At 45.6% G+C, this 14,295-nt stretch overlaps 1 protein-coding gene across 5 annotated transcripts in view; it reads right to left on the reverse strand.

Moving 5' to 3' along the window:
* Positions 1 to 525: 525 nt before the first annotated feature.
* The window catches only part of RNF144B (ring finger protein 144B), a 178,263-nt gene continuing 164,493 nt past the window's right edge, over positions 526 to 14,295 (reverse strand). For all 5 annotated transcript variants that reach the window (XM_019420022.2, XM_019420024.2, XM_019420025.2 and 2 more), the window contains exons 5-8: positions 7,755 to 7,959; positions 5,572 to 5,716; positions 2,114 to 2,203; positions 526 to 957 (exon numbers count right to left, since the gene is read on the reverse strand). In XM_019420022.2, the coding sequence (XP_019275567.1) occupies positions 817 to 957; positions 2,114 to 2,203; positions 5,572 to 5,716; positions 7,755 to 7,959 (581 nt within the window). In that variant the 3' untranslated portion in view covers positions 526 to 816. The remainder of the gene's footprint in view (positions 958 to 2,113; positions 2,204 to 5,571; positions 5,717 to 7,754; positions 7,960 to 14,295) is intronic.

The raw sequence follows: 14,295 nt of genomic DNA on the forward strand, positions 1-14,295 counted from the left end.
ATCAGACAATCCTGCAGACCACAGCTACTGGCTGGAGGAGAGTCTATCACCTTCACCAAGCTGCACTTGCCCAGGGAGAGCCGCTCCGTCAGACCACATTGTTTTACAGGCTGTAGTCCTCGCACTGGGAAAAGACACCTCCCTCTGCACAGCAGTTTTGTGCTGGAAGCTGAGATCACACAAGGAGAAACCCATTGTGTTTCTGCCAAGTCACCGTGGGAATGTCGGCAACAGCACACCCGGTGGCTGGCCGAGGCCGAAGCCAAGTACCCACTCCTGAGCTAAGCAGCCTGCTTTGCAGCTCTTACAACAATCTCCTCTTAACCGGTGTTATTCTTTCCCTCCCCCAGGGGGGTCTCTCCCGCGTATCTCTTGATGGTCAAATTGACACAGAATGGACGCTGGTGCTCAGTTGTGATGTGTGTGGCCAACCGCGACAACACATTTATTACACTACAGGTTCACTCGGGCTCCTTGAATCTGGCCAGCAGTTGAACAGTCCGGTGGGATCCTCCGGGGGGGGGGGGGGGGGGGGCGGGTAAAATGATGATGGGTTAGCAACCCATTCCTTCTCAGCAACCCCAAAGCTTCCCGACGTGCTCCACAGACACAGCCTACCCCGCACAGCCCGGTTCTCTTCACACGGGAACACGTGCACCAGGGCTGGGCCTTGGTGCCAAAGGCAAGTTCAAAGTCTGGACACAGGCACTTTCGAAGGTTGGCAAGGAGGAGGCAGGTGCGCTAAGTGGGGCTTTCTCACTGTGCTTCTCGTTAGAACCCCAGACATCTGTGGCACGTGGACGTGAGCAGAGACCTCTAGGTTGTGGATGGGTTGTGCTTTTTCTTCTTGCCCCGACAGGACTTGCAGACACAACAGATGATGCAGGGGGAGGCCAGGAGCAGCAGGGGTGAAGTCACCAAGGCGATGATGCCCAATCCCACCAGAATCCCCACCACCTGGAAATGTGGAAGAAAAGGCTACTTCAGCAGTTAAACCTTCCTGTATGTTTACTGTACCATCTGCTAAAGACCGAATGTGTGTTTCCCCCTCAGCCCCAGAATTCATATGTTGAAACCCTAATCTCCAATACAATGGAATCCGGAAAGGAGGGTGGTTGGGAGGTAATTAGGACACGAGGGGGGAGCCCTCACGGTGAGATTAGTGCCCTAAAAAAAAGATATTAGAGAGCTTGCTTCCATTCTCGCCACTCTCTGCCATGTGAGGACACAGTGAGAGGAAGGCCATCTACAGACCAGGAAGAGAGAGGGTCCTCACCAGAACCCAACCATAAAGGCACCTCGAGTCTCCAGAACAGGGAGAAATACGTTTCTATTTTTTTTCAGCCACCCAGTTTATGATAATTTATTCTAGAGCCTGGACTAAGACACCACCTCAGGCACGCAAAACAGTTACCAATCATAGGACCTTGTAGCCCAGTGCCTGCATGATCTGAACTGGATACTAACCAGGGAGACGGCAAGAACTAGATCGGAGGGGAGGGGAGGGAACAAAACAGACATTAACTCGAGCAAAAGCTCTGTGTGACCCCAAACTGTTGCTCTTGGCGCTCTGGCTCTCTCCCTGAGTTTCCTAATAGTCTCATAGGGATATTAACAATGATTGCTAGGCTATTAACACTGGCACCCTTAAAAGGAACGCAGCCTTTAATGAATATGAAACGCTATTAAAAATAAACCAGGACTTCCTTTGAACCTGCCACGGAAACACAATGGCAGGTACAGAGGGATTTAAGCCCCAGCAGCGGCTCATGGGATTTTAGAGCACCGCCTTTTATAGAAAGTAGGGCTTAGAGGGTTTTAGGAAAGTCGTTCTACCGTTTTTTCGGGAGGAAAGAAGACCTGCCTTCGTTCTGCAGGTGGCTGTTAATTACCCGACTGCTCCGGGCCCTGCCCCTCCACTTATCCGCAAGGGGGTCATGTTCATGAACTTCAGGCACTTGCTGCATTCCCTTTCCCTGGCCCTGCTCAGGGGCTCCCCAGAACCTCCAGGGATGGATGCGTAAGCAGACAACAGGGTGGGGAGGAAGAACAGGTGGGCTTTCTAAGCCTTCCCAAGTCCAGTGTATCTCGTGCTTCTTAAGGGTCAAGGTACCTGTGTTCGGTTCCACATCACTGAGGCTCTCGAGTGGCCAAGCTTATTCCTACACGGCCCTTTGTCATAATGCCTGAGGAAAATGTCATTCTGAAAAACAAGGAGAGAGGTCTCAACAAACACGCTGTTTTGAATTGAGAGACAAATACTAACCACACTGGATCTAACAGACGCGAACCATATTTTGCTTGGTGGAAGCAAACGCTCTTTCGGGCGATACTGATGAACAGCCTCCCGGAATCCCGAGGCCGCGATCTTTACGATGTATCTCGGTACTTTTACAAAGCACTGAGTGAAAAGAGATTGTAATCAACGAGACTCTCGACTGAGTCTTGAAAGGCTCCGTGTCCTGACCGATCCTCTTTGAAAGGCGGCTCTAGAGCAGGTGCGATGTGGAACGAAGAGCAGTCTTCCTCGGCTGGAAGGCGGCCACAGTAGAGCAGGCGAGGAAAAATGCCAGCAGCTGAGGTGGGAAATGCAGGCATGAGATACTGAGAAGGTAACTAACCAGGCGGGGGAAGAAGGAGAAGAAATCACAGGTGAGGGGAAAGGCACTGGGGAGAAGCAGGAGCCTGACCAAGAGAAATGACAACGGAGAGATGAACTTTGTTGGGACGATGACGGCTACGGTTTGGACAGGCTGAACTTGAGAGACACTTGAACCATCCAAGTGGTACTGTCCAAAAGGCAGCTGATTCCACAGATCTGAACTTTGGGGTACTTTGCCTTGGGTACTGGCAGATGTCGGGGGGAGGGGCAGGAAACAACACAGAAGTAGATGAGATCACCCGGGAGAGAGTGTAGACTGGAGAGCAAAGAGGATGTTGGTCACAAACATTTGGGTCACAAAGAATGGGTCAAGGGGAGCCCGGGAAGGAAACGGAGAAGTGGCCAGAAATGCAGAAGGGAAGCCAGAAGAGGTGTCATCACTGAAACAGACAGTTTAGGTAGGATGAGGACTGAAATACCCCTTGCATTTCACTCAAGGCCTTAGAAAAATACAGCTGGGGAGTGACAATGTGGCAAGCTGAGTGTACTTCAATGCCCAGAGGTAACTCAGTGTCAACGACAAGAGGTGACTATGTTGTTTTGAGGCCTGGCTCAAAGAGGAGGCTGGGGGAGAATGGGAGTATGGGAGACACATAGGTTTGAGAAAAGTGTGATTCGTTTTCAAATGGGACACAGCTGCACATGTGATGTTAGTGGAAGCTGAAGTCACAAGAGAGAGAAGAGGTAACAGAAGGGGACAGGTCTCTGAGGTACCCACAGCATAAGATGAAGAACACCTCGTCCTCTGAAGACAGCAGGGATGGGGACGAAGGCAGGAGCAAACTCAACACCCCAGTAAAGCTCAAAACCACGCTGGGTGGCTGTCTGTCTCACGCTTGGCTCTCGGACAACCATCCTGCTCCCAGACCCGCTGCTCTGAAACTTTCCCACAAACAAAGATCAACACCACCATCTGACACAGAACACTTGTCGAGGGGAAAACGTCATCACCAAGAGGCCAATGCCCCTGGCTAAAACCGAGAAAATGGGATCTCAAGAAACAATGACCAGAAAAAGATGCTTCAGTATTTGAAGCCTGTGCATCAGCCTTTTAACATCTGTACCATTTCATCTCGAGCGTCAGAACAGTCCAAGTAACAGAACAGTGTGTTCTTTGCAACGCCATACCCCAGACATATTCCAGCCAAAGGATGGACAGATCTGGCACACATATTTACTCCCTTACATTCTTGCCGCTTAAAAAGAACCTCATGGGCTCAGCCTCCTTGTGGCTATGAACCCAATTAATATTCTGGTTAAACCTGAAGGAAAACAGAGAAGATTTCTTCCCTTTGTAAAACATGAGGGCTGTGCAGTCAGTGAGAACCTCACTCAGAACATCTCACGTTTGGAATCACGACAGCTCTCAAATATCACCCTTAATTGTAATTCGGGGGGTTATGATAGAATTTTTTTTAAGTGGAAACATTTCTTTCAACCTGAGCTACTGAGCTTCTGAAGTCTAAACTGTCAATTTTCTTTTCCCCAATTTATACCTCTGCTTGAAACACTGAGATCGGGCTGATTAAAATTCTTACTCACAGATGTCGTCTGAAACAACCTATCTAGTTTTCAGTTAAAAACCAGGCATGTGGGGGGCGGAACGCATCCCGTATTCACTGCACACGGACTCGCTGGGTGTGTGTGACACTAAAACCCCACACTAACTGCTGATCGAATTGAAGCAAACCAAGCCAACGAAATGAGAAGTTGAGAAAAGAAGGTCCCTGCCCCCCACCAACATGACGGAGGCTCACACGGATATGGACGCATTTTCTTCGTCTGGATTGCCAAAATAGTGAATATCTCTTCCTATTTGGGGCAGCTCACATGTGCTAGAGTAAACGCTTGAACTGAAGCAAGATCGGCTCATCCAGCCTTCACATCACCTTTTACCTCTGGGGTTACCGTTAGCCTTGGCCCGGGACTGAATGAGCTGTACTTGAATTGGGCAAGACGTGCTTCATGAATGGTGAGGGAACAGAGTGAGGGGGGCAGACCCCTGTGTCTGGGAAGGCAACCCTAATAAAACAATAGCAAAACTGCTGTCATGGCAGTGAATGAAGTGGTTATTGAAGACATCTCATGGATTTGAGTGGCTTTTTTCTTTAAATTCAGAAAGAAGACGACAACCAAAGTACAGTAGGCAGAATGGCGGCTCCCCTACAGACGCCCGTGGCCTAATCCGCAGAATTTGAGACTATGTTGCCCTTACGTGGCAAAAGGGACTGTACGAATGTGATTACATTAAGACCTTCATGGGGGAGTGTAGTCTGCATCATCCAGATGTGGCCAACCTAATCACAGGGCCTGGAAGGGCAGAGAAGCTTCCCCAGCTGTGGTCAGAGGGAGCCGTGAATTGGAAGAAGGGTCGGAGAGATGGGATGTGGCTGGCTTTGAAGACGGGGAAAGGGGCCACAGGCCAACGAATGCGGGCAGGCTCTAGACACTGGAAAAAGCAAAGAAGTGGATTCTTCCCTAGAATCCAGAAAGGAATGCAGCCCGAAAGACCCTGTGATTTTAATCCAGTGAGACCCATGTCAGCTTTCTAGAAGTAAAGATAATAAATCTGTGTTGGGTTAAGCCACTGTGTTCGTGGTGATTTGTTACAACAGCAGTGTAAAATGAACACACGGATGATTCTTTATGGAACAAGAGGAGACAGTGCTCCCAAAACAGGAAATGTCCCTAAAACAAAAAAAAAGCTTGCTTGCCTTTAAGGTTGAGGTGACACAGTGAAGGTAATCAGAGATTTTATAGACATCTAAAGTGGAGAGTATCACTGAGAACAGTAAATGTCTTTTACAGGACAAACAGAGGCTCATTGTTTCCAAAGGAAAGGCCATAGGGTCCCGGTGGTCTCACCGATACAGAAAGACCACGTGAGAAGACTTCCGAGTGGAACTTACATCCAGGTTCTGGAGACAGTACCAGCAAAACGTGTGCTTGCAATTCTTGCACATCATCTGAGCACAGCCTTCGTTGCGTTCGATATAAACCCGACAAACAGGGCATTGCTTAATGGGGGCTTCTGTGTCTGTCCCAAAGAGGGCCCTAGAAACAAAATGGATGAGAAATTATAGGGTGTGGATCAAGAACGCTGCCTGAGTTTCTTAAAAGCTAGAACAACAAGGGGGTAGACTACCAGAGCTGGGGAAGAGTGAGCTGAGTGTAAAGAATTAAATAGTTAACTAACACCTTTCTAGATTCCACTTTATGGTCACCGACTGAATTCCTGGGGCTCCTGATGGGTAGGTAGTGAACCCTTCCTTATCCGTGCTGAATTCACTTCCATGGAAGAGGGTGGGGGTAAAAATTGGAGAGACACAGATTAGTCATTCAGATAACTCCAAACAGAAGAGAACCTTTATTTATCTTTGGCTTGAAGTGAATTATATAATTGTATTTTCCACACCTGGCTTAACTCATTATTTGGAGTATTTCATTCCCCGAGCACACACTGTCTAAATAGGAAATGCAAGCAGTCCACTATACAAGAGAAACACGAGCTCAGGATCTGAGACGGCACAGATAAATCTCTTATCTAGTGATCTGTTCTGACAAACAAATGGCAGAGGTTGAGGGAGTCAGTGATCAAGACTTTAAAGAAACACCTGGGGTGCCTGGCTGGCTTAGTCGGTACAACATGCAACTCTTAACCTTGGGGTTGTAAATTCGAGCCCCACACCGGGTGAAGAGATTATTTTAAAAAAACAAAATCTTTAAAAAATAATGAAATAAAATAAATGCCCAATATCATTCAAGAGACCTGCTCCAGATGGATGAATAGGTCAACACAGGCTCACAGCCTTAAGGGACACAGATAATAAGTGGAGCTAATTGAGGTGGGAGGGTTAGGGAAGCCACAGCCCGGCGCTGCACTTCAGCCACTGTTCATTAAAACCAGCACCCAGCACACGGAGACATCAAGTTCACAAAGTGTTGTTAGATCCAGGATCGGAGCTGGTACTCACCATAACCTTATAGAGCACTGGGACAGTTACTATTTTAATTCCTACCCTCCCCCTTTTTTTGCAAATAGAGAAACAGACTCATAGAGGCTGAGTGACTGACATGAGGTCACACAGGCACCAAGTGACAACGTCAGATCTCAACCCCTCTCTCCTCTGGGATCTTTGCACTGTCCTGTGACACCCACAGACCTTACTGCCATGGCAGTGAAAATGCAGAAGGTACTGGCTAGGAAGGTCCACGCCTGCCAAGTGCATGAAGATCTATTTTTCCTCTTGATTTGTTTGGTCTAAGATTCCAGCCCAGCATCATAGCCAGGTAGTGTTGCTATTCCTGAAGAATGGTTCTACACACTCGGAGGGTGCGGGGTGAGTAAGCCAACTGGACTCTTAACACTGGTACGTCTGTTCTCACTGATGCAGAACAGCCATAGCCTTGAGCAGAGCAAGGGATCAAGCACAAAGGTCTCTCACTCTGGGCCCTTCTGCTGCCGTAAAAAGTACTGAAAGGTACAGATTTAATTGCTGCTCGTTGTAACAAAATCTGAACCTTGGTGCCATCTTTTCAGAGCATAAAGTATCGAGAGATGAGTTCTCTTCCTCTTGGACCTAGGAATTGAGTACTGCACTGCCCTGCAGGGCTGCTGTTTCTACTGCTGTGCTCTCCTTGACGTGACTGGCACACCTCACAAGCTGGCAGCATAATCAGGTAAGAAAATAATCCCAGCACCACTTTGCAAGCAAGAAGAATGAGGTCTGTCCCTAGCAGGTGGCCAGCACTCCTTGGCAAATGGCTGTGGACAAGCCGTGACTTCCTACTGAAAACCAGTGGTCCCTGTGCCTCCCTGCCTAAAGAGAAACCAAAATTTATACAAGCTCTAATTTCAGCAGTGGCTGGAAGATCCTCCAGGGGTAAATACCTAAATTCCCTTTAGAAATTCTTCTTTCGTTATTGTTTGTTAACAACTTACCTTACCAATTCTGAGACGCTTCTCAGGGAAGCTCCACAGGGAAGTGACTGATCTCTACATTCCATCACCAGATAACTCCTTTGCCAAGAGACATATTTGGGGTTTCTGAGAAAACTAGTGAATAATCCCCAAGGCCATTTCCCTTCTTACCCGTGCTCTGTCGGCAGGACAACAGGCTGACTATCTCTACAGGAGACTTCTGCGTGCCAAGCATCCTTGCAACAGGAGCAGAATTTCAGGTGACAAGAAGGACACTCCACCAGTACGGGCTGTCCCGGGTCACTTGATGCAACAGGGCACACTGTCTGACAGTCTGCGACAGGACACCATGTTCGGTGGGGGTCCAGGTGAACTTCTAGAGTGTAAAAAAAGAAAATGTGATGGTCTACCTGTCTTGCGCGCAGGCTTGCGGTTTTCCTCCCCTTCACGTTTCTCTGTTATAGGCTAACATCTATGGAAGCTTGGTAAAATCAAGGGCAGTGATTTCTACCACTGGTCTTCAGAATGGATCCAAACGTACAAGGTCACTCAGCCCTGCCGCATTTCTCAAAGTAGGTACTAATGGAATGCCCTTCTGAATAGATAAGGAGTGTTCTCACCAACCAAAATCTGCGATTGTTTTTGGAATACTTCTCACCGTTCGTTCAGTACTCAAAGTAAGCAAACATCTCAAGTCCCTGCTATCGTTATTTTGGGTATCATCTTAGAGGAAAATTGGACCTGAAGGGCCCACCAAGGCAAAAGAAAAAAAAAATACACAAAGGATTTTGTCCTTTCAGGCACTGAGAAATAAGTAGTTAAGTTTCTTCTGTTTCTTAGAGGGAAATGAAAGAACAAGGAAGAAATCGAATAGTTTAGGGACCAGACAGCATCTGTCTGATGTGGCTTAGCAAAAAAGTCAGATTACCTGTCAGTTTGTATATTCCATTGCCCTGCCATATGCTAGAGACATTTGCAAAAGACTCACATGCTCCAAAAACAAAAGGTATGGACTTTCACAGACCATAAAATGATAGTCGGTTATATACTACCCATGAGCTAGATCCACGTGGCATGTAGGAAAGCATATGGAGTTGGGGGTAAGGCCACTGTCATTCTATTCAAATGTTTACAAATTTTGTTCAGTCTTCTATTTTCTATTTCCTAACAGACCCCATGTTCTTGTCACATAATGTGACCTTTAAGGGAACAAATCATGCAAAAAAATGATGTTATTTGAGTAGTTGAGTGGCCCGTTTTTTTTTTTCTCTGAACCAATGTATTCTGCAAATTTTAAACCAATGAGATTCCAGTTTTAAATCTCCCAAGGCTTGTGATTCTTTGTAATTTCCACACTGGAGACAAACAGACCCAGAGAGTGGTGCAAAAAGGAAATGAAGGCATTAAGTCTGAGCTTAGTTTTAAAGTGATAATTTTACAAATTCAGTATCAGGGGAAATAAGTCCAAAATGTTCAAGTAAACACTGTCTGCATTAATCTCTCATCCAGAAAATGCAACAATCAGATCTATGCTCATTATTCCAAAAAGAACATCCTTACACATAGTGTCTTATCTAAAAATTGGGGGGAGCTGGGGTTGGAGAATTATAGGCCAAATATAATCAGAAAAGGGAAGCCTATTATGATTCACAGGTCCTCAGACCCCAAGAGAGATGGATCTTGAGAAGTCCCTAAAACTTTGGGACAGCCTGGTTAGAAAGTCAAGGAGACAGTGACACACACATGCTCCAAGGTCTTGACCTTTTATTTCCACACCATTTATATTTTCTTTCAAACTCTTATAACTGCTTCACAAACACTAAACACTAAAACACTAAAGAAATGAAGGTTGGTATGTAAATTAGAGCTAAGGACTCCCACATCACATACCTACTTACCACCCATTCTAAATCAGGGGTCTTTGAAAAGTCTGAAGATAAAGAAGGAAAAGGAAAGGAAAGATACATAACATAGTTAAAATTTATAGCATCCCTGCAGATCAACCTAAAAAGATACAAACATACAAATGGTCCACATAACTCTAATCCAAATTATTTGGTAGACATTATGACCTGTTTGTTCCTACCAACTTATTATTTCAGGGAGCTGGGATGCCACAATAAAAGCAGGATCAATAAATATGACAGCAGTTAGATTTCGAGAGATTCCCATAAGGAAAAAAATCTGAGGAAGCAATGCACCGGCAGAGCCCAATGCAAAAAGCAAGGGAAGAGTCTGAGCCACAGAAAACCGTGATCTCGTGTATTTTTGTCCACTTTGACAGCACAGAAATGACCAAGCGAAGGAGCGTGGAGGAAGGGACCAAAGGGACACATTACAGCTTTCTATTTATTTCGTTGTTCTTTAAGGATAGCTTACAAAACTTAACTAACACCCAAAGTAGGGTTACCAAGAAATAGATTCTTACTCTATCCAAAAGTGATATTGGCCACTCTAGCCACTTCTAGAGTCCCTCAATATCTGCCCCAACCCCTTTCAACCTGCTGAGAACACTCGTCTTATCTCTTCAGACGCAGAACATGGCGGACACTCGCTTTCCCCAGCCTACTGCGCAACCGTAGCTTGATCACGTGACATGGTCTAGCCAGTGGGAGGGGAGGGGAGGTCCGACAAGGGGCTTCTGGGACAAGGTCTCCTTCCTGATGTGCGGGCAAGAATTGCCCTTCCGTCCAGCCACTTTGAACACAACCGCCTGAAGTTGGAGGTCCGGGAATATGATCTGGGAAAATTGTGAGGAAAAACTACATGAGGTGGAGAAACCGAGCGGCTTCATCAGCCAAACCTGCAACCATCGACCTCTGGATTCCCTGTGTGTGAGGTAATTCACTGCCCTCGCTGTTTAGGCTCCTCGAAGGTCCGGCGTTCTGCTCCTTGCGAATGAAAAGCACTCAAGTGGTAAGGCCACCTCTAGCAATAGTGAGCAAATGCCCTCTTCCAACAAGGACCGTTCCTCCTGGGGCAGCAGGTATTGTACAAAGGGGATGAACGCGGCATGTCCGAGATGACCGTTAAAGTCCTTTCCAACCCAGGATTTTATCATCTCTGTAGGTGAGGAACGTGGAAATGCGTGTACAGAAAAAAATACACACGACACACATCATCCTGTGGAAAACGTATGTACCATAATAAAAATTTTTTGTTATTATTAAAGTTTTTTAAAAAATGGGGTGCCTGGGTGGCTCAGTCGGTTAAGCATCTGACTTCGGCTCAGGTCATGATCCTGCCGAGCCCCGCATCATCAGGCTCTGTGCTGATGGCTCAGAGCCTGGAGCCTGCTTTGTATTGTGTGTCTCCTCCTCTCTCTGCCCCTCCCATGCTCATGCTCTGTCTCTCAATAATAAATAAATGTTAAAAAAAAAAAAATTAAAAAAATTAATACACTATGCCAGATCCATAAGGTTTTTGTGTAGTTCAGCAGACAAGTAATGTACATCCATATAGTTGAACACTACGAACTTTAAATAAGGTGACTCAAACGTGACAATATGGAAAGATCCCAAGGATATATTACCAATTAAAAAATGCAGATTCAGGATGAGTATAAATGAACCATGTTATAAAAATATGTTTTAACATTTTCAGAAGAAGGTGCCTGGGTGGCTTAGTCAGGTTGAGCGTGAGACTCTTGATTTGGGCTCAGGTGATGATCTGACGGTTCATGACTTCAAGCCTCGGATCGGGCTCTCTGCTGTCAGCTCAGAGCCTGCAGCCTGCTTCGGGTTCTCTCTCCCCCCTCTCTCTGCCCCTCCCCCACTCATACTTGCTCTCTCTCTGAAAAATAAATAAACATTAAAAAACAAAACAAAACAACAGGGGCACCTGGGTGGCTCATTCAGTTAAACATCTGACTCTTGATATCAGCTCAGGTCATGATCTTGCAGTTTGTGGGATCAAGCCCAGCGTTGGGCTCTGTGCTGACAGCATGGAGTCTGCTTGGGATTCTTTCTCTCCCTCTCCCTCTCCCTCCTCCTCCATTTGCTGTCTCTATCTCAGTCTCTGTCTCTCAAAATAAATAAATAAACATTAAAAAATTTAAAAAAAACATTTTCAGAAGAATATGTAAGAAACACGAAAATGGTTATCCTTGAGTAAAAGGCGATGGGGGGGGGGGGTGGTTGGGGAAGGAAGCAAAGATTTACTTTAATACTAAACTTGAATTTAAAAAACAGGAAAAAATACTACTTTTATAATTTTTAAAAGCTAGTTTTTTTTTTTTTTATTTTTTACATTCCTTTTGAGAAAGAGAGTGCATGCACACAATGGGGGGTTGGGAGGAGGGACAGAAAGTGAGGGAGACAGAGAATCTCAACCAGGCTCTGCGTTGTCAGTGCAGAGCCTGACACAGGGCTTGAACCAAGAACCATGAGATCGTGACCTGTGCAAAAACCAAGAGTTGGAGGCTTAACCAACTGAGCTACCCAGGCACCCCTAGAAGCTCGTTGGAAAAGGCTACTATCAATCTGGTATATGAGCAACAGGACTAATAAAATAATTCTGCATCTAAGCTGTCCCCTGAAAATCATCTACTTTTTGCAACACTGAAACATATTTAGATTTCCCCTTTGTTTCACATTCTCCATACATACAATTCTCATACTATGTTTTTCCTTCCCCCTAAAAATCCTCTCTCTTTACCAAATTATAGTCTACCCCCCCTTAAAGGACCTTCATTCAAGGACCTACTGTGTACTTGTCTTAATTTGATGTCACAGAATCAGCATCTTGTAGACCCTAGATCTCCACCCACCTGGATTATGGCTCTCTGCATTTGGAAAGGCATCAACTTGGCAAAACATGGAACTTTACATACAGCACTTTCAACATTAAACCGCCTTTATGAAATGTCACTTATTAAGGGTGACAATGAAAAAATTTTCTAACTTCAAAAGGAATAATAATTACCCTTACTGGACCCCCTACTTACTGTCTCTCTGTACCTAACACCCATTTCACTTCTTCTCTCATCCCAGTCCTTGGATGAGTGATCCAGGAGTCACCGATTCTCATTCCTATCCCCTCCTACCCTCCTTAAATCTCTAAAGTCAAGTTTTTATTCCCAACTCATTAATAAACTGCTCTCTGAAAGTTAAAACTGCCATGCCCCTACTCATATCCAGCAAGTGGTTTTTTTTTTTAATGTTTTATTTATTTTTGAGACAGGGAGAGACAGAGCATGAACAGGGGAGGGTCAGAGAGAGGGAGGCACAGAATCTGAAACAGGCTCCAGGCTCTGAGCAGTCAGCACTGAGCCCGACGCGGGGCTTGAACTCACGACCGTGAGATCATGACCTGAGCCGAAGTCGGACGCTTAACCGACTGAGCCACCCAGGGCCCCCCAGCAAGTGTTTCTTAATGCAACTTGTATCAGATACTCTTGCAGCTCCCTCTTCCATTTTCCATGGCCTATTTTCTTCCCCAAACCTTCCTTCTCCTTTAGCATCAAAACTGGTTCCGTTGGTCCCCATCTATGAATGGTGTCTAAGACTTGACCCTAGATTTCTCCGTTATTTGACTTATTTACACAACCCTTGCCATGATTAAGTCTCAATCTCATTCTAATTTTGTACTATTTCAAACTTCTTTTGGCCTCATGTCTTGTGATGATATGCCTGAAAACTAGGCATTGGTCATTCAACAATTGATCAGGTACTTTTTAGAGATCATGGGCTCAAAAGAGGTGAAAATAGAGGTTTGCAGGGCGCCTGGGTGGTTCAGTCGGTTAAGCATTCGACTCTTGATCTTGACTCAGGTCATGATCTCATGGTTTGTGAGGTTGAGCCCCACAATCGGGCTCTGCACTGACAGTGTGGAGCCTGCTTGGGATTCTCTCTCTCCCTCTCCATCTGCTCCTCCCCTCCTCACTTTTTCTCTCTCTGTCAAAATAAAGAAATAAACATTAAAAAAAAAAAAAGAAAATAGAGGTTTACTTCTCGGAGATCTCAGCGCGAAAAGAACCAGAGATGTTCAAAATTAATAAAATGTAAAAAAAACACAAGCAATGTAATAACTGACAGAGCACCCCACAAGATAATATAAATGAAATTATTAACAAATAAATGTGAGCACTCTTAGGGGTGGAGGTAAGGAATGTCTGATATACAGAAACGTTTTTTAATACAGAAATATTTTATGCTTCTCTTATCCCAAGTATCCATAATGAAGTTTCTCCTTTTAATCAGCTCTAAAATCAGGAGGTAAAACTGGTCCCTCCAACCACAGTACAAAAGCAGATGGTACATGCTGAGATAAAACACAAAGAAATTAAGTTAGAGCTAAAGCACCACAGAAGCAAAGATGAAAAACAAAAAAAAAACCCAATCCCCCGTAATAGCAACTCTGCAGGCAGCCAGAGTCAGGAAGGCATAAAAGGAAAAGGACAGTCTCCTCCCAGATAGTGGAATAAAGATTCTGCACTTAAGGAAACACTGAGCAAGGACACTGGCAGTCGCCTCCTGAAGCAGGGTCCCCACCAGCTCACAACCTACCTCCATCTCGTCCCAACGCTGCATTCAGTGACACCACATGAATCGGCTACTTGAGAAATCAACCACGGTAAAGTATTTACACCACAGAAAGCGGCAAACGCTGTAAATCAGAGCCTCCCCCGCCCCCACCAAAAAACCGTTTGCCAACACATCCCTGAACATTGTCCACCTTGAGAGTAAAAACATAGACGTAGAGACCCTACCTC

This window comes from Panthera pardus, unplaced genomic scaffold (assembly GCF_024362965.1).
Source record: "Panthera pardus isolate Hobbes unplaced genomic scaffold, ASM2436296v1 HiC_scaffold_17, whole genome shotgun sequence".
Classification (NCBI taxonomy): Eukaryota; Metazoa; Chordata; class Mammalia; order Carnivora; family Felidae; genus Panthera; species Panthera pardus.